Here is a 21,361-nt window from a genome sequence, read left to right as displayed (position 1 = left end):
TATAGCCGCAAGGTCAAAATTTTGGAACTTATTACTTAACAGTATCTTCACTACACAGACTACAATGACTGACCACCATCTCAGGACCAAAACAGATTTGGCACCAAATGCTGACCTTACCAATGTGCCCATATCCCATGAATGATTAAAAAATGCTGAATTCACTTTCATTTTTGAGGTTGGAGTTGGCCATAAAAATCACATTATTGAAATTTGCTAAAACACAAAAGTACACCATTTGACAAACAGCAGGGTAAACTGCAATATATATCAGGAAAATAAATAAGGACTCTATTCCATTCCTTCATTTCCTCAGTCGCCATTGCATGTGTCAAGACCCCCCTTCCAAGCTTATTCCTATCAAATGTACAATCTCTGGAGAACAAGACGGATGAGTGCAGATCACAGCTCAGCTTCCAGCGTGAACTGCAGCACTGCTGTGCACTCTGCTTCACGGAAACCTGGCTCAACCCATCCATTTCTGACTGCGAACTTCAGGCAAATCATTTTTCTATCCATCGTATGGACTGTACGGCATCCTCGGGTAAGACAAAGGGTGGAGGGGTTTGCTTTTTCATCAACAACTTGTGGTGCACAGGCATTGCAAACCTGGGCAGCCATTGCTCCCCAAAGTTTGAATTCCTCAACATCAAATGCCGTCCCTTCTATCTACCACGAGAATTTACAGCTGCTGTGTACATAGCACCACAAGCAAAGGTTGAGGAAGCTCTGGATGTGCTGTACTCCACCATGAACACCCTGGAGACAGAACACCACGAGGCCCTGTTTATTGTAACTGGCAACTTCAATCAAGCCAATCTACCTGCCCCATCAGGGACCTGAACATTTTAGACCACTGTTACACCACTGTGAAGGATGCCGACCACTCCATCCCCTGCCCTCAATTCAGGAACTCCGATCACAATGCCGTGTTTCTTATTCCTGCTTACCGGCAAAAGCTCAAGCAGGAGACCCCCTCGTGGATACAGGTCCAGTGCTGGTCGGAGGAGGTAGAGGATCAACTCCGGTGCTGTCTGGAATCGGCTAATTGGGCCACGTTCAAACAGTCCGCAGGTACCTTGAATCAGTACACCACCACCGTCACAGACTTTATTGGCAAGTGTGTGGAGGACTGCATACCGGGGAAATCAATCCGGGTGTACTCCAACAGGAAACCCTGGATGAATCAGGACATACAGAACCTGCTAAAAACCAGGCGTGAAACCTTCAGATCAGGAGACCCACTCAAATATAAGGAATCCAAGTATGACCTTCGGAGAGCCATTAAGACCGCCAAGGACCAATACCGATCCAAACTAGAGACCTAGACAGACACCCAGCGAGTATGGCAAAGACTGAATGACATCACAGGTTCTAAAAAGAGACAGTGCAAGATAGCAGACAATGACATATTCCTCCCAGATCGTCTCAACGCCTTCTATACTCACTTTAAGCAGAATTTCAGCGGAGAGATGACACCTATTCTGACAAGTCCTGAAGAACCTATCCTAATAGTCAATGCATCAGAGGTCAGATCAGTTTTCCTTCCTGTGATTCCCAAGGGCGGCACAGTGGTTAGCACTGCTGCCTCGCAGCGCCAGAGACCCGGGTTCAATTCCCGCCTCAGGTGACTCTCTGTCTGGAGTTTGCACATTTTCCCCGTGTCTGCGTGGGTTTCCTTCCCACAGTCCAAAAGTGTGCAGTTAGGTGAATTGGCCATGCTAAATTGCCCGTAGTGTTAGGTGAAGCAGTAAATGTAGGGGAATGGGTCTGGGTGGGTTGTGCTTCGGCGGGTCGGTGTGGACTCGTTGGGCCGAAAGGCCTGTTTCCACATTGTAAGTAATCTAGAAAGCGATGGGACCACATGGAGTACCAAGCCGTATATTCAGAGCATGCACAGATCAACTGGCAGAGGTGTCCTCGGACATCTTCAACCTGTCCCTGCCTGCTTCAAGAGGGCCAACATCATCCCTGTGCCTAAGAAGGATCGTGCAGCATGTCTCAATGACTACCGCCCAGTGGCCCTAAGTTTGGTGGTCATGAAGTGCTTTGAAAGGCATTAGTCACTTCCAGCATCCCCACTACTCTTGACCTACTCCAATTTGCCTATTGGACCAACAGATCCATGTCAGATACCATATCACTTGCCCTTCACTCCTCCCTAGAACATCTTGACACCAAGAACAGCTACATAAGAATCCTACTCATTGGCTACAGTTCAGCCTTCAACATTATTATCCCCTTGAGACTGATTACTAAACTTAGTGATCTCGGAGTCTCACACTCCTCAACTGGGTCCTCAGTTTCCTGACCCACAGGCCGCAATCAGTGAAGATTGAGGATAATATTTCATCCTCACTAACACTCAACACTGGAACCCTCCAGGGGTGCATATTCAACCCCTTACTGTACTCACTGTCTACCCATGACTGCGTTGCTAAATACCAGACTAATGCAATTTACAAGTACGTTGCTGACACCATCTTAGATGGTCGAATGTCAGATGGCAACAAAACAGACTACAGCCAGGAGGTGGAAGACCTGGAAAAATGGTGCACTGAGAACAACCTGTCTTTCAAAGGCGGCAAAAGCATGAAACTCATTATTGACTTTTGGTAGGATGTTACTCATGGCCCCCCCCCCCCCCCCCCCAAAAGTGTCAAGCTCCTGGGGATATCATCCACAACAAGGTGCCTTGGACTCTTCTTATGGACGCACTGGTTACAAAGGCCCAACAGTGTCTCTTCTTCAGGCAGCTGAGGAAATTTGACATGATGGCGAATACCCTTGCCAACTTTTATAGGTGTGCCATTGAGAGAATTCTGTCTGGATATATCACCACCTGGTATGGCAACTATACCATTCAAGATCAGAGACTGTTACAGAGTGGTGAACTCAGCCTGGACAATCACAAAAGCCAACCTCCCATTTATGGAATCCATCTACTAGGCCTACTGTCAAGGAAGGGCAGCAAGCATTCTCAAAGATCCATCCCTGGCAATGTTTTTCGATAACCTCTACCATCGGGAAGACGGTACAGAAGCCTGAACACATGCACCAGCCGGATTCCAAACAGTTTCTACCCTGCTATTGTTAGAATACGGAATGAACTCTCAAACTCTTAACATTCACCTGTACCTGTGTTTTTGTTTTTGCTGTGTTTACCTATTATTTACTATCTATACTACCTAACTACGTGAGCTGCCTGTACTGCTCGCAAGACAAAGCTTTTCACTGTGCCTCGATACACGTGACAATAAATTCAATTCAATTCAATTCAATTCAATTCAATGTTCAGAAAACGCGATCTTCCATACTAGTATTTCTGATGTGCCTTTCCGTTCCCTCAACCTAGGTTTCTCCATTCCACATTGTGAGAAGTTATACAACACCAGGTTATATTACAACAGGTTTATTTGAAATCACAAGCTTTCAGAGTACAGCCCCTTCAGAGAGAAGAGCATACAGTCACAGAATTTATAGACAGAGAGATCAAAAAGATCATACAACTCTCTATGACTCTATGAACTGGTGAGTATGGTGTCAAATAATAAGTCTCTGCAAGTGTCCAAGAGTGTTAGATGGTGTGAAGGTGAGGAATCTTGTAACTCTGATTTAAGTTAGAGAAACACAATCATTCCTAATGTGGGTTGTGTGTAAAAAAAGGCATGCAAAAGAAGCAATTTGCAGAGTTCAGCCATTTTGATGGAACATACTCAGTTAGGATTTCCCAAAGTTTAAAATAACTCTGATTAGTGAATGAGGTTCTGAATGCATGCATTGTTTAGGCCACGGGCTCTGCGACTCTCTTACGAAATTGTGTTTTAAGGACAGATGTCTTTATATGGTAATGATTTACGGTATACTTTAGAAAAAAAAGCACCAAAATCCCAGCAGAATTCCAAATGTAACTACAAGAAATGGAAGGAAAACACTAAGTAGCCCAATGGACCAAATGTTCAACTTTAATAGCAAGGGTTTGTTTGAAAATATATAATCTCTCTAGGCGAATGCTCTGCAACTGCACTTTGCTATTCAAATTACAGTGCTTCCTTGAGTACATACAAAAAAATGAAATGAAAAATGTGATTAAATGGGTTCTCCTCTAGAAAAGAGACATGAACAATGTGTCTATGTCAGCACACATTTAAGAGCGTTATGTCATACCAAACTCTGAAATTGTGCATTTTATTTACTTAAGCTCTGACCTTCACTATGTGCAGTTTCTCCCAATAACTAAGCCAGAACAAGCACTTCAGGGCAGAGGTCAAATACAGTTCACAATCTTGATCTCTAATAGACATAAGCAAAAAATATGTAAGTATCACATTTCAAGGATGACTTTTGGTGAGCAGAGAACACCGAATTCTCTTTTAAATCCTACTTCTAGCTAACCTCTATTCAATAGTACAGGATTCTTGCTAGGCATACATATTTTAATATAATTAAAAATCATGCTTTTTCCCCTCTGTTCCTCTGCCTTATAAAAAAAATTGGCAGTGTGCTGCATGCCCCCGCCATTGCCCTTCAGAACTGGTTACCTTCTCTTGTATACCTAATGCCTAGTTTCTACTTTATGCCTCCTTAATATATCATGGATGCTTTGGGGAAGAGAGCAGGAGAAATTAAATCTGCATTTCACATCATTGAAATTTCTTTCTTCATAATACTTTTTGCTTGGTTAATAAACATAGCATTAAAATTGTACACAAACATAAATATATTAAAAAAATTAAAATATATATTTTCTGACACACTGCAGCATTAAAATGGCAGCTCTCCCCTGACATTTTCACTTTTAGATCACATTGGTTGCAGTTGTTTTTGTACAGTGCTGTTCAAAAATGTTCTTGGATAAGGAAATTATTTATGTGTAACAGCATACATGATTTACTTACAAATAAACAATTCACACATACTCACTATTTTTCTGCTAGGCAGGATTTCAAACACATACCTTAATTGATTGAAAGAAGAGTGTAGGATGATTACAGAGTTTTTTCAGTAACCCTATGCATATTAAGTGGGAGCTGTTCTCCAAACTTCCCTGTAGGCAAGATTTCACTGCATGGGATGCCAGCAGTTTGTGATAAAGTTCAAGCTGCAATACAGCTGGACGGCAGAAGACAATCCATTCAGTCTTCGGAGGGAGGTAATTGTTAATGATGTCCTGTGTCCGTCGAAGTATAAAGAACCCAGTTAATCGGCAGAGCTCAGTTGCTCTCTCTTCACCCAATTGCTTTTCATCCTACAAACAAAACGAAATGGCAAAACAGCAAAAGCTGGAATGTTCAAATGCAGAGGGAAGAATTCTGGAATTGGTGGCTTTTAAACAAGACTGCATTGTTTATTCTTCAGCTTTTCAGACCTAACTATATGTGGTTTTAACAAAAAATCTGAACAGCAGTCAATGTTAAACTTGTTAGGTTGCTGAAAATGTCTTTTAAAAAAAACGTTTTGTGACGTTCTTAAACAGTCAATTTGGAAGCCAACTTAACACAAACAGATTTAATTGCATCAGTTGAAAATTTGACAATTGAAAGTTTGTGCTTCATTTACAATGTTCCTTCTTTCTCCTAATGAAAAGTAAAAGCAACTGGCCTGTGCAGACTGCCTACCAAAGCTAGTCTGAAAGCAACTGCTTGAGAGGTATATTTGGGTGTCAATAAGGAAGGACCAGGCGCCTGTGCATGGTTGCATACTAAAATCATGAACTGTATATGAAGACAATGTTCCTTCTAATTACTTTTCCTGCTGTACAAAACATTTCAACAGATCTTGGCAGTTAACTGGCAGCCAAATTAACTTGTGCATTCTCCACCAGAGTTGCACTTGCCAACCAATTAGTACTCTCCTGTCCTCCCTGTGCTTTGGTATTTCTTGTAAATTGTCCTGATGAGTGCAAGATGAAAGGTTTTGACAAATCGTGCTGAATTTTCTCATCCTCTGATACTGGAATGATCAGGTGAATTGGAAAAATAGGGTGAAATTGGCAGAAATGAAATTCCTAATGTTGCGAAGAGAAAGTCTAATTCTCATTTTAAGCCTAGTTCTAACATTGAATAGCAAAATGTGAATCTGAATCGTGAGTAGCAGGAAGCTTATTTGCATCCATTTAAGTGTATTAGCATTCGATTATTATCTAATCTTACCTGATTTATTTGGTTTATTTATTTATTGTCATGTGTATTTATTACAAATATAGTAAAAAGTGTTGTTTAGTATTGCCACTCTGTGGCACCATTTTAAAACATAGAAAATTAACGAACCAAACGCAGAATATGGAGACAGAAAAATAAAACAGTAAAGTTCATAGAATTCCAACAGTGTGTAAGTAGGCCATTTGGCCCATTGAGTTCACATCCGACTCTTCAAACAGCATCCCTGCATTTTCCCATGGCTAATCCACTTAGCCTGCACGTCCCTGAACACTATGGGCAATTTAGAGGAAACCCGAGCACTGGATCAGGGGCAAGGATGTAAACAGTTGGTGGAGATGGAGCTGAAAGCGATTACAAAAGTGGGGCAACAAAAAAAATGGATAATTGTCAGCCAGGGAGAAAGAAAAGCTGCTAATGACAACCTTTGGTGGTTGAAAATAGGTTGGCTGTGGTGAAAGCAGCCCATATAATGACAGTGCCTAGAGTATGGGGTGAGGGGAGAAGTGTTCAGACCCTAAAATTATTGAACTCAATATGGAGTCCTGAAGGCTGTGGGATTCACAAGTGAAAAGATGCTGCAATAATTCTCATCAAAATGGAGAGTGAGGTGGTTGATTCTGAGACTAAGATCCTAGATCTTAATAAGGGAAACTACAGTTCTATGAGACACCAGTTGGCTACAATGGATTGGGAAATGTTACATGTTTAAGAAATGACAATAGATAGTTAATGAGAAAGACTCAAAGAGTGAAAGAGTGAACTACAAAAATTGTCTGGCCCAAACCATGGTTTACAGGGGAGGTAGAGATAGTATTAGATACAAAAAAAAAGACATACAAATTGACAAGAAAAAAAAATAGAGCTGAGGATTGCAAACCATTTAGAAAACAGTGAAGAAGGACCAAGAGATTGATTAAGAAGCGGGAAAGAAAAGAGAGTCTGAGATAAGCTTGTGGGGAACAAATGATTGTAAAAGTTTCAATAGGTATGTAAAGAGAAAAAGATTGGTCAGAAATGGGGGAATTTATAATGGGGAACAAAGAAATGGCTCATGAACGAAACTTTCACAGGGGAGGATGTGAATATTGTACCAGAAATGGTAAGGAACACATTCTTAAAGAAGATGGAGGAGCTGAAGCAAATCTGTATTAGTAGGGACATGTGTTAGAGAAATTAATGGGATTGAAGGCCGATAATCTACATCTCAGAGTACTTAAGAAAATGGCTCTGGGGGCAGCATGGTGGCTCAGTGGTTAGCACTGCTGCCTCACAGCGCCAGGGACTCAGGTTTGATTCCAGCCTTGGGCGACTGTCTGTGTGAAGTTTACACATTCTCCCTGTGTCAGTGTGGGTTTCCTCCAGGTGCTCCGGTTTCCTCCCACAGTCCAAAGATGTGAAGGTTAGGTGAACTGGTAATGCTAAATTGCCTGTAGAGTTAGGTGCATTAGTTAGGGGGAATGGGTCTGAATGGGTTACTCTTCGGAGGATCAGTGTGGACTAGTTAGGCCTAAGGGCCTGTTTCCAAACTGTAGGGAATCTAATCTTACAAATAGTGAAGGCATTGGTGGTCGTCATCTTCCAAGGTTCTTTAGATTCTGGAACAGTTCTTACAGATTGGATGGCAGCTAATGCAACCCCACTATTTAAAAAGGGAGGTAGAGAGAAAACAGGGAATTACAAACCAGTGAGTCTGACGTTGGTAGTGGAGGAGATGCTCAAGTCCATTATCAGTAAATTATACAGCAGAGCACTTAAAAGACTGTAGTAGAATCAGACACAGCCATCATAGATCTACAGAAGGGAAATCATGCTTGATAAATCTATGGAATTCTTTGAAGATATAACTGGTACAGTTGATCAAGGGGAGCAAATAAATGTGGTTTACTTGGACTTTCAGAAGGCTTTTGACAAAGGCCTATTATAAGAGATTAATGTGTAAAGTTAAAGCGCATGGAATTGGGGTAGAGTACTGAGATGGATAGAAAATTGGTTAGCAGATAGGAAACAAAAATGGGCAAGAATAAATTGATCTTTTCCTAATTATATGCAGTGATTAGTGGGGTACCATTAGGATCAGTATTTGTACCACAGCTATTCACAAAATACATAAGTGATTTAAATAAGTGAAGTAAATGTAATTTCACAAAATTTGAAGCTAACACAAAGCTGGGTGGAAGGGTGAACTACGAGGAGGATGCAGATGTTACTGTGTGATTTGAGTGGAGTGAGTGAGTGGGTTGAATGCATGGCAGATGTCCTCATGCACCAGTTGCTGAAAATAAGCACACAGATGTACAGCAGGCAGTAAAGAAGGCAAACTGCATGTTGGCTTTCATAGAAAGCACATTCGAGTACAGGAACAAGTGTTTCATGCTGCAATTATACAGAACATTGTTGAGGCCACACCTGGAATATTGGGAGCAGTTTTAGTCTCCTGATCTGGGGAAGGATGTTCTTGCAATAAAGGGAGTGCAACAATGGTTTACCAAATTGATTACTGGGATGGCAGAATTAATGTATGAAGACAGGTTGAGTCAGTTAGAATTGCATTCACTGGAGTTTAGAGAAAAGAGGGGGGATCTCATTGAAACCCTTAAAATTCAAAATGAACTAAATAGATTAGATGCAGGATGGATCTATGGTGGGGGAATCCAGAACCAGAAGTCACAGTTTAAGGATAAAGGTTCAAGGTATTTGGACTGACATAAGAAAAAAAATTCTTCACCCAAAGAGCCTATGAAATTAACTACCACAGAAAGGGATTGAGGCCAAAACATTACATATCTTCAAGGAAGAGGATAAATGTTTCAGGGGATATGGGGAGGGGAAAGAGGACAGGATAAGGGTTTTAAGCTTGATTATCTGCCATGATCACATTGAATGGCAGAGCAGGTTTGAGGAATAAAAAGGCCTATTCCTATTTTCTATGTTTCTATAGCATTGAAGGCGATGGGGAAGTGTGCGAAAGTAAGTCGAGTAAGCAGCATATTTTTTGGCAGCACAGACTCGATGGCTTTCTTCTATACTACAGATTTCTTGATTCTATGGCTAAGGGGGGGGGGGGGGGGGGTGAACATGATGTTTGGCATCATTAAGCTGTAGTCCATAGCTCAAAAAGTAATGTTGGGAGAAAAAAATCATATTACAAAGAAAGCCATGGTATCACATGGAAGTTCAATACTGTTGGGATCAACAAGAAATGTCAAGGGGCCACCTTAATTATGAAGCTAAGCCAAGTGCAATCTGAATTGCCATCCATACTCATGCAAATCACAAATATGCAAAGGAAATGAAAAATGGCAGCTACCACAACAGAAATGGGTAAAGCATTTTCTCCTGTGTGGGCTCCTGTCAGGTTCTATGCGATTGATATGAGGCCCTTCAAGGGCAATTTCATTAATCAGGAACTTTTACAGTACATGTCGAAGCCATGTGTGGTCATATTGCCCTGCATGCAAAAAGTGCCTAAACCTGTGGGATACAAATCCTGGTCACAAAAAATATTAACTGCTTTTTTATTCATTGCAATTTGAAGACAGTCATCTCTGTGAAGCAAGAGCAATCATAGGCAACCTTAAAAGTTACACCAGCATGCTACAATTCACAAAGATAATCCAAGATCTCTTAGAAGCAAAATGCTATGGATGCTGGAAATTTGATCAAATATAGAATTCTGGAGAAACTCATCAGGTCTGGCAGCATCTGTGAGGAGAGAAACAGAATTAACATGTTGAGTTTAGTCAGAAGAACTGAAAAAGACTCAAACCAAACTCGAAACATTAACTTGATTTCTCACTCCCCTGTTGCTGTCATACCCTGAAGAGTTCCTCCCGCTTTCTCTATGTTTATCCATAGGCTTCACAAGGCCATGAATCAGATTTCATCTCACCTTGAACTGTGAATATTCACCATCCGGATGTGAGGGGTAGGGAGATAAGTATCAGGAGTCATACAGCACTTACAATCTCCTGCTGTACTTGCACAACATGACTTGTGCTGCAATTATCAAAATAAGCTCCCTATGTCAAAAACCCATGTGGAGGTATTTCATGGCCCTCCTTATTCAAGTCCTCCATGTCACACTGTATGGAGGAATACGTTAAACCAACAAGGGTTGGATGTCTTACAAAGATGGCTAGTAGGAGAATAGGATTACCCTCTATAACTATGGCTAATGTCTCCATTATCCAGAAACCCTTGACCAAGACTGAGCAGAGATAAATTATAGCCTATTCTTGGAGCAGACAATAGGTCTGCTGAAGATGAGAGTGCAATTCTTGGATCGGTCTGGAGACTGGGAGATGGAAGTATTGGCCTTACGGTTCAGACAATATGTCACACAATCTAAGCATGTTGTGCTGAGCTGTGCATAACTGCAACGGGCAGAGAGGGAATGTAATGGACTTGAAGAGCTAAGAGCATATTTAGCATGATAGAGCAATACAGTGCCAGATAGGACTTAATTAGCAGCCACTTCAGTACATGTGAGCTGGGCACAGTGATTATTTGTTGGCTGTAAATCTGCTGCTGCTCAAAGGTAAGCTGTTCCCAGAAGCCAATCCATCTTTTATTTCTCTGTTTTGTTCTTTACTTTTGCTGTTGCTAAATACATGTGATAGTTTTCAACTGTTTGAAGACCCCAGTATATAAGACCATAAGACATAGGAGCAGAAGTAAGGCCATTCAGCCCATCGAGTCCACTCCGCATTCAATCATGGCTGATGGGCATTTCAACTCCACTTACCCGCATTCTCCCCGTAGCCCTTAATTCCTTGTGACATCAAGAATTTATCAATCTCTGCCTTGAAGACATTTAGCGTCCCAGCCTCCACTGCACTCTGCGGCAATGAATTCCACAGGCCCACCACTGTCTGGCTGAAGAAGTGTCTCCGCATTTCTGTACCCCCTCTAATTCTAAGGCTGTGTTCATGGGTCCTAGTCTCCTCGCCTAACGGAAACAATTTCCTAGCGTCCACCCTCTCCAAGCTATGTATTATCTTGTAAGTTTCTATTAGATCTCCCCTTAATCTTCTAAACTCCAATGACTACAATCCCAGGATCCTCAGCCGTTCCTCATATGTTAGACCTACCATTCCAGGGATCATCCGTGTGAATCTCCACTGGACACGCTCCAGTGCCAGTATGTCCTTCCTGAGGTGTGGGGACCAAAACTGGACACAGTACTCCAAATGGGGCCTAACCAGAGCTTTATAAAGTCTCAGTAGCACAACGGTGCTTTTATATTCCAACCCTCTTGAGATAATTGACAACATTGCATTCGCTTTCTTAATCACGGACTCAACCTGCATGTTTACCTTTAGAGAATCCTCAACTAGCACTCCCAGATCCCTCTGTACTTTGGCTTTACGAATTTTCTCATCATTTAGAAAGTAGCCCATGCTTGTATTCTTTTTTCCAAAGTGCAAGACCTCGCATATGTTCCACATTGAACAATGAAATGATGTTATACTGCACTAGGCACTGGGGAAAGAGTAGCATTCCCTTAGGCAGGCTTCTAAGATGGAATAATGTTATTATGTGTAACCTGTATAGCTTGTTTCTTAAATATCAATACATTTATGAACATGCACTTGTAATAAAATAATAGCTGTGCCAATTACGCATCCTGAGAAGTGTTTCTTTTGGTCCCCAACCCACTGCATACATGTTGAATGGCAACTCCTGGCTGACAGCATTTAATGGAATATGGCTGGGTTTAAAAAATAGTGCCAGCACCAGGAATCCTGGGAAGTGCCAGCAGAGACAGATATTCCTGCTTCTGTCAAGGGAGAAAAAAAAAACGTGGAGAGCCACAGAGGTAATTAGGCAAGAAAATAGCGTGAGAAAGAAAAGAGAAGAAACCTCCAGGAAAGTTTTGTCAAATTTGACAATTTCTGGTAAAATTCAACCCACTATCTTAACAACATTCAAATATTTTATGAACAAATAACTATTTGATTACTATCTAATGTCTCACTGGTAACTTTGTGGATTATCATTAAGACAAAATTTACATCAGCTAGGAAATAGCCCATGCTTCATAGTCCACAGACTTCCACGTCCAAATTCACACAGAAAAAGTGCCTTCACAGAAGAGCTAATGGAAGTCTACTGATAACTATAATTATATCCCTACATTAAACGTTTTCTGCCGAAAGGAGGGATGGTCTCACTGTTGCAGTTTGTGCATTCATTTAAAAAAAAACAAATATTACATCTTACTTTTGTTGCAGAGGGCTGTTGAGACCTGATGATAGGCTCTTCATAAATCTTCCTGTAGGTGGAAGAGGATCCAATGATTCCTGGATTCACAAACTCTATTAGAGAGTAAAACTCTTGAAGATCATTTTGTACTGGAGTACCTAAATGGACAAAGATTTACGATGTACTATTTAAAAGTGACATAACACAAGCAAAACCTTTCTTTGATAGAGTAAACACAAACATAAATAAATTGTGATACGTCCTTATTTATCTTTGCACATTAATGACCTAGTTCAGAAAACGTGTGATTGAGATAAGCTGTGAAACTGCTATAATGAAGAGTAATCTGTTCTTGGCAATGATACGGCGGTCACAAATATTGGTTCTGAAGCAGAAAATTTCAAATTGCTAGTGCCTATCAGTACTCTTTTCTCATCGAGTATAAAATGTTTCATTTACATTGGTATTGTTGTGCATGCAATGATGAAAAGCTCGGACAAAATTCTTCTTTTTTCAGCAATTTCAAGTTCTGCTCCACAAAATCACAATTAGTATCAGTATAATTCATAAAAACTATTTATATTTACAAACAACAGTGGTGCTTTGTTTCTAGAGGAAGACAACAAAGGTTGCAAGGTTGTGCCACGTCTTCAGAAGCATACAATTTGCTTCATTTGTATGACAGGTAAATCTCCAAAAGGTAGGGAGACCCTTGCTTCTCCTCCAAAGCTATATACAACAGGTACAAGTCTTAATGAACAGAAGTATGTCGCTTTACAGGAAAAAGGTATTGCTCAGATGTTTTATGTTACATTCATAGAATCCCTATATTTGGCCCACCAAGTCCACACCGACCCTCCAACGTGCATCCCTCCCAGACCTACCTCTCTACCTTTTCCCTGTAGCTCTGCATTTCCCATGGCTAACCCACCGAGCCTGCACATCCCTGGACATTATGGGAAATTTAGCAAGGCTAATCCACCTAATCCAAAGTCTTTGGACTGTGGGAGAAAACCCTCCCAGTGCACCCAAAGGAAATCCAAGCAGACACGGGGAGAATGTGCAAACACCATACAGATAAGTCGCCCAAAGGTGGAATGGAATCCCTAGCGCTGAGAGGCATCAATGCTAACCATTCAGCCACAACGTACGCCCGACTGTGTAATATTTTCCAGATTTTTAATGATTTAGGAACAACTTACCAGTGAGAATCACTCTTCTGTCACAAGAGAGGCTAAGAATTGCTGTGGATGTCTTAATTGAACTATTTTTTAAACGGTGACCTTCATCACAAATTATCAGGTTAAATTCAAAGCCTTGAATTTGTTCTAAGCACCGCAGTAACATCTCATAGCTGATTATGAGGACAGGGTACAGCGGAGAATTGATGAAGTCTTCCACTTTGTGGTCCTTCAAAGTAAATACAAAGTAAACAAGTAAATGAAACATGCAGAGAAATTAGCAAAGAAATTATCATGCAGACAAGTTTTCGTTTTGTAACATGACTGGATGAATTTCTATCAGATCATTGTGCCTTTCTTCAACACCAGACCACGGCTAATCTCTCATTTGTGTTCCCATGCAAAGCTGCCAATTTTAATGCCAATATATGTGAAAATGGAGGGAGTTTGGAATGACATTTATCTCAGACCAGGATTAATTCAGGTGTTAATTCAAGTATAGCATGAAATTCATTACTGATTGCCGACTTCTGTTTCCCTGCCTTGCCTGTGATCTTGCTATTTGCTGCAAACCTTATTGTGCTTTTGCTGTCTTGGTCTATTCAGTGATCCACACCCTGAGATTTTCAAACAACTTGAAAATGCTCCCAAATCACCCGCTATCTTTATAGACAGCCCATATTCAAGATTGCTTTTAAGAGCTTTTCTTCAATCTTCTCTCCTCCTCATCCATCAAAAATCTTTCAGCAGCCCCCGTCTGTCCTAATGCACAGACTCTCAATCTGGCACTGAGTGGCTACCAATGGAGAACTTACCAGAGTGCCTCCAGCAAATCCATTGTAGTTGCTGATTGGTCTTGGGGAGGCTCAGGAATGTTGTGCAGTTCCCATATAATCCCTGACCTCGTAAATAGTACTTAGGTCAGCGATAGCTGGTATTAAGGCAGGATTCTTATATGAAGTCCTTCCCACAACTTTGTTAAATTTTTGCTTAAGTTGGGAATCCAATGTGAGTATAGGAACACAAGACCTAGGAACAGGAGTAGACCATCTGGCCCTTTGAGCCTGCTCCGTTCTTCAATAAGATCAGGGCTGATCTTTCCATGGCCACAGCTCCACTTACCTGCCCTTTCTCCATAATCCTTAATTCCTTTACTGTTCAAAAAAGTATCTAATTTAGCTTCAAAACGATTTACTGAGGAAACCTGGGCATGAATTCCATAGATTAACAACCCTCTGGGTGAAGAAGTTCCTTCTCAATTCAGTCCGAAATCTGCTCTCCCTAATTTTGAGGCTATGCCCTCTTGTCTAAGCTACACCCGCCAGTGAAAACATCCTCTCTACCTCTATCTTATCTATTCCCTTCATAATTTTATATGTTTCTATAAAATCCCCCCTCATTCTTCTAAATTTCAATCCGGGTAATCCAAGATGGAGGATGGGAAAAATAACTGGCTGTACTAGCTGCTCCTTTTTTGAGGTATTTTAGGCGTTAGAGGTGATTTCCTCGAATTCCAGGAGCATCAATTACTGTTTTATATGCTGGTGCATTGCTTTGGAACTTTGAAGAGAAAAAAAAGTCGAAACAACAGCACTTTTAAAAGGGAGAGGAACAGACAAAGGAAGCACATGGTGAGGTCAGTGTAGGAGACAGAGAGAGAAAGAAACCCACATTGCTAACTGACAGAGCAGTGAACCTGCACAGTTAATGCCTTTGCTGTTTGAATTCACGTATCACTGGACATCAGAGTGCGGCTGGGAAAATGAACAAACAGTGAAATGCACAACTGATCTTGGAGGAGCCTGTTTGGGAGAGGTCACAGCACAGAAACAGATAAGTGGATATTTTAAGCATGGCCTTATAGTAAGTCTGCAGTAGTGAGTAGAGTGGGTTCTTTCTTGATTATATGTTTTATTGAGATATGTCTCTTGATTAAACATAAAATTTATGCCATAAGTATTAATTTAACCTGGATCAGTTTGTTTTGTAGAGGAATAAGATAGTGCTATTTTCTGGGTCTGTAGATTGAAAGAAGCAAAAATGGCTCTTCTTGTCAGATGTGGGAGTTGAGGGAAACTTTACAGGTTACTGAGGATTACATCTGCAATAAATGCTGTTGGTTGCGAATCCTGTCAGATCGAATGGATTGATTGGAGAGACAGAGGCAATGATGAATTTGCAAGAGCAAGGGGATGTTATGGATGGATGGCAGTTATAGGAAGGGGGAAAAGTCACAGATACAGTCACATAGATGGGTTAACTCCAGGAAAGGTAAGAGAGGTAGGCAGTTAGTGCAGGAGTCTTCTGTGGCTATACCCATTTCAAACAAGTATATGCTGTTTTGGAAAATGTAGCTGGTTTGGTTAAGAAAAAGAAGGAAGCAAATCTCAGGTACAAACAGGATAGATCAAGTGAATCCTTAGAAGAGTATAAAGGAAGTAGAATGTAGCTGGTGATGGATTCTCAGGGGAACAGCCAAGTTTCTAGTATTGAGACTGGCTCTACTGCGTATGTCGGATTCCAAGAGATCGATTGTGCTGGGGGACTCTCTTGTCCGCGATACAGTCAGACGTTTCTGTGGCCAGCAGCGAAAAATCAGAATGGTTGTGTTGCTTCCCTGGTCCCAGGGTCAAGGATGTCTCAGAGAGGGTGTAGAATGTTCTCAAGGAGAAGAGGGGACAGCAGGAAGTCATTGTACACATTGGAACCAACAGCATAGGAAGGGAAAAGGTTGAGATTCTGAAAGGAGATTACAGAGAGTTAGGCAGGAATTTTAAGAAAAGAGGTTCTCAAGAATTGTAATATCTGGATAACTCCTGGTGCTACAAGCTAGTGAGGGCAGCATAGGAGGATATAGCACATGTATGCATAGCTGAGGAACTGGTGTATGGGAGAAGGATTCACATTTTTGGATCATTGGAAGCTCTTCTGGGGTAGAAATGACCTGTACAAGAAGGATGGATTGCACCTAAGTTGGAGGGACAAATATAAAGGCAGGGAAATTTGCTGGAGCTGCTCAGGAGGATTTAAACTAGTAAGGTCAGGGGGTGGGACCCAGGGAGATAATGAGGAAAGACATCAATCTGAGACTGGTGCAGCTGAGAACAAAGGTAAGTCAAACAGTCAAGGCAGGCGGGACAAAGCAGAGGGCAAGGTAGGACTGATAAAGTAAACTGCATTTATTTCAATGCGAGAGGCCTAACAGGGAAGGCAGATGAACTCAGGGCATGGTTAGGAACATGGGACTGGGATATAATAGCAATTACAGAAACATGGCTCAGGGATGGACAGGACCGCAGCTTAATGTCCAGGATACAAATGCTGCTGGAAGGACAGAAAGGGAGGCAAGAGAGGAGGGGGAGTGGCATTTTTGATAAGGGATAGCATTACAGCTGTACTGAGGGAGGATATTTCCAGAAATACATCCAGGGAAGTTATTTGGGTGGAACTCAGAAATAAGAAATGGATGATCACCTTATTGGGATTGTATTATAGACACTCCTAACAGTCAGAGGGAAATTGAGAAAGAAATTTGTAAGGAGATTTCAGTTACCTGTAAGAATAATAGAATGGTTATGGTAGGGGATTTTAACTTTCCAAACATAGACTGGGACGGCCATAGTGTTAAGAGTTTAGATGGAGACGAATTTGTTAAGAGTGTACAAGAAAATGTTTGATTCAGTATGTGGATGTACCTACTAGAGAAGATGCAAAACTTGACCTCATCTTGGGAAATAAAGCAGGGTAGGTGACTGAGGTGTCTGTGGGGGAGCACTTTGGGACCAGCAACCATATTTCTATTAGTTTTAAAATAGTGATGGAAAAGGATAGACCAGATCTAAATGTTGAAGTTCCAAATTGGAGAAAGGGCAAATCCGACAGTATTAGGCAAGAACTTTCAAAAGCCGATTGGGGGCAGATGTTCGCAGGTAAAGGGATGGCGAGAAAATGGGAAGTCTTCAGAAATGAGGTAACAGAAGTCCAGAGACAATATATTCCTGTTAGGGTGAAAGGAAAGGCTGGTAGGTAGAGGGAATGCTGGATGACTAAAGAAATTGAGGATTTGGTTAAGAAAAAGAAGGAAGCATATCTCAGGTATAGACAGGATAGATCAAGTGAATCCTTAGAAGAGTATAAAGGAAGTAGAAGTATACTTAAGAGGGAAATCAGGAGGGCAAAAAGGGGACATGAGATAGCTTTGACAAATAGAGTTAAGGAGAATCCAAAGGGTTTTTACAAGTACATTAGGGACAAAAGGGAACTAGGGAGAGAATAGGGCCCCTCAAAGATCAGCAAGGCGGCTTTGGTGTGGAGCCGCAGGAGATGGGGGAGATACTAAACGAGAATATTGCATCAGTATTTACTCTGGAAAAGGACATGGAAGATATAGAATATAGGGAAATAGATGGTGACATCTTGAAAAATGTCCCTATTACAAGAGGAGAAAGTGCTGGATGTCTTGAAATGCATAGAAGTGGATAAATCCCCAGGGCCTGATCAGGTGTACCCTCGAACTCTGTGGGAAGCGAGGGAAGTGATTGTTGGGCCTCTTACTGAGATATTTGTATCATTAATAGTCACAGGTGAGGTGCTGGAAGACTGGAGGTTGGCTAACATGGTGCCACTGTTGAGGAAAGGTGATAAGGACGGTGGTGGGCAAGTTGTTGGATGGAATCCTGAGGGACAGGACATACATGTATTTGGAAAGGCAAGGACTGATTGGGGATAATCAACACGGTTTTATGTGTGGGGAATCATGTCTCACAAACTTGATTAAGTTTGCTGAAGAAGTAACAAAGAGGATTGATGAGGCAGAGTGGTAGATATGATCTATTTGGACCCTCAGTAAAGTGTTCAACAAGGTTCCCCATGGGAGACTGGTTAGCAAGGTTTGACCTCATGGAATACAGGAAGAACTAGCCATTTGGATATAGAACAAGCTCAAAGGTAGAAGACAGAGGGTGGTGGTAGAAGCTTGATTTTCAGACTGGAGGACTGTGACCAGTGGAGTGCCACAAGGATTGGTGCTGGTCCCACTAGGTGATCATAAGAGCTGTAGTTAGTAAGTTTGCAGGTGACACCAAAATTGGAGGTGTAGTGGACAGTGAAGAAGGTTAGCTCAGATTATAATGGGATCTTGATCAGAAGGGCAAATGGGCTGAGTGACAGATGGAGTTTAATTTCGATAAATGTGAGGTGCTGCGTTTTGGGAAAGCAAATCTTAGCAGGACTTATACACTTAATGGTCAGGTCCGAGGGAGTGTTGCTGAACAAAGAGACCTTGGAGTGCAGGTTCATAGCTCCTTCAAAGTGGAGTTGCAGGTAGATAGGATAGTGAAGAAGGCATTTGGTATGTTTTCCTTTCTTGGTCAGAATATTGAGTACAGGAGTTTAGAGGTCATGTTGAAGCTGTACAGGGCATTGGTTTGGCCACTGTTGGAATATTGCATGCAGTTCTGGTCTTCTTCCTATTGGAAGGATGTTGTGAAACTTGAAAGGACTCAGAAAAGGTTTACAAGGATGTTGCCAGGGTTGGAGGATTTGAGCTATAGGGAGAGGTTGAATCAGCTACGGCTGTTTTCCCTGGAATGTCGTGGCTGAGGGGTGACCTTATAGAGATTTATAAAATCATGAAGGGCCTGGATAGGATAAAAAGACAAAGTCTTTTCCCTGGGGTCGGGGAGTCCAGAACCAGAGGGCATAGGTTTAGGGTGAGAGGGGAAAGGTATAAAGAGACCTAAGAGGCAACCTTTTCATGCAGAGGGTGGTACATGTATGGAATAAGCTGCCAGAGGAAGTGGTGGAGGCTAGTACAATTGCAACATTTAAAAGGCATCTAAATGGGTATATGAATAGGAAGGGTTTGGAGGGATATGGGCCGGGTGCTGGCAGGTGGGACTAGATTCGGTTGGGATATCTGGTCAGCATGGACGAGTTGGACCAAAGGATCTGTTTCGGTGCTGTCCATCTCTATGACTATGATATAATACCAGTCTACTCAGTCTTGCCTTGTAACCCAACCCTCTCAACTTCAGAATCAACCCAGTGAATCTGCTCTGTGCCCCTCTAGTGCCAGTATATCCTTTCTCAAGTAAGGACACCAAAACTGCATGCAGTACACCAGGTGTGGCCTCACCAGCATCCTATACAGCTACAACATAATCTCCCTCTTTTTAAACTCAATCCCTTTAGCAATGAAGGACAACATTTCATTTGCCTTCCTAATTATCCGTTTGCACCTGCAGGCCAAATTTCTGTGATTCATGCACAAGGACGCCCAGGTCCCTTTACACAGGAGCATGCTGTAATTTTTTTTACCATTCAAATAATATTTTTTATTGTTATTCCTACCAAAATGGATGACTTCACATTTATTAATATTGTACTCCATCTGCCAGACTTTTGCCCACTCACTTAAAGTGTCTATGTCCCTCTGCAAAGTTTCATATTCCTCTGTACGCTTTGCCCTACCACTCATCTTAGTGCCAGCCGCAAACTTTGACACACTTCACGTGGTCCCCAACTCCAAATCATTTATATAACTTGCGAATAATTGCAGTCCCAACACTGATCCCTGAGGCAAACCATGAGTTAATTTCTGGTTGGCAGTGAGTTTGAGTTTCTATAATGCATGAACCAATTCTATAACCAATCCTCTATCCATGTTAATATATTACCCATAACGCCACGCATCGATATCTTATGTAGCAGCCTTTTGTGTGGCACTTTATCAAATGCCTTTTGGAAATCTAGGTACAGCACATCTACTGCGTCCACTGTGCTTGTAATGTCTTCATAAGAATTTGAGTGGATTAGTTAAGTATGACCTGCCTTTCATGAACCCATGCTGCTTCTGCCCAATGGGACAATCTCTGTCTAGATGTTGTGAGATACTGTGTTATGAGAATGTACTATAGGCTATCTTTATTAACTCACTCACCACCTCATTATATTCATTAATACCAGGTTCCTGTTCATTCATTTATAACCCTTAAGGAACCCATTATTTACTACAACATGGTTTCATTCATTCATTCATTCATTCATTCATTCATTCATTCATAAAACCAGTTCTCTCGTATCCAAATTTAAAAACCCTTTCAAACCCATTACTGCATTTCCACACCTTATCAGCATACAGAACAAAACCATCCCCAACAAGTCTCAATGAAATATCAGAATATTAATCAGCCCTTACCAACCATCTTGTGGACCTGAATAGATTAAGTACCTGTTAAATGCCTTGAAACTGGGCCATTATCCTTTTAAGACACTGACTGACAAAACAGCACTTACATGAAATTGCATGAATTAATTAAACTCATACCGGCAAATAGTAAATAAATCTCACCACACAGCTGCAATAATCAGTTTAACATCGTTTGTTATCTTATTACGATTTCTAACTTACTTACAGCATATATGCCTAGTATTTTTACTAACAGTTACTAATTTAAAAGATAAATGGGCTAACATCTCCTAATTATGCAAGCAGACTGGACAGACATCCCATCCGAAGTAGCAGCCAGAATTTATCATGTTTTCACCCATCTCCTGTCTCCCAGGGCAGATGCCCTTCAACCCTTTGTGTACTATAGATAAAAAATGTAACACTATAGTAATGAGATTTTAGTATATGTAAGAACTGTGTATTATGGCGCTCTTGTAAGAACTGTATTTCGGGATTCTATTGCTGCCTTGACTTTGTGCTGTGATTGCTGAATAAAAAGGCTGTTTTTCGCCACTCACTGATTTCGGTCATTATTTGAACACGATCCCACAACTTGGCATAGTTGGACAGGATTGCTGGGGGCA

At 41.4% G+C, this 21,361-nt stretch overlaps 1 protein-coding gene across 2 annotated transcripts in view; it reads right to left on the bottom strand.

Moving 5' to 3' along the window:
- The window catches only part of rad54b (RAD54 homolog B), a 209,963-nt gene that overhangs the window by 38,381 nt on the left and 150,221 nt on the right, over window positions 1–21,361 (bottom strand). For both annotated transcript variants that reach the window (XM_072570219.1, XM_072570220.1), the window contains 3 exons: window positions 13,568–13,775; window positions 12,384–12,523; window positions 4,958–5,248 (listed from right to left, as the gene is read on the bottom strand). In XM_072570219.1, the coding sequence (XP_072426320.1) occupies window positions 4,958–5,248; window positions 12,384–12,523; window positions 13,568–13,775 (639 nt within the window). The remainder of the gene's footprint in view (window positions 1–4,957; window positions 5,249–12,383; window positions 12,524–13,567; window positions 13,776–21,361) is intronic.

This window comes from Chiloscyllium punctatum, chromosome 5 (assembly GCF_047496795.1).
Source record: "Chiloscyllium punctatum isolate Juve2018m chromosome 5, sChiPun1.3, whole genome shotgun sequence".
Classification (NCBI taxonomy): Eukaryota; Metazoa; Chordata; class Chondrichthyes; order Orectolobiformes; family Hemiscylliidae; genus Chiloscyllium; species Chiloscyllium punctatum.
The sequence above is the reverse complement of the archived record's forward strand: the minus strand, read 5'-3'. Positions and strand labels throughout refer to the sequence as shown.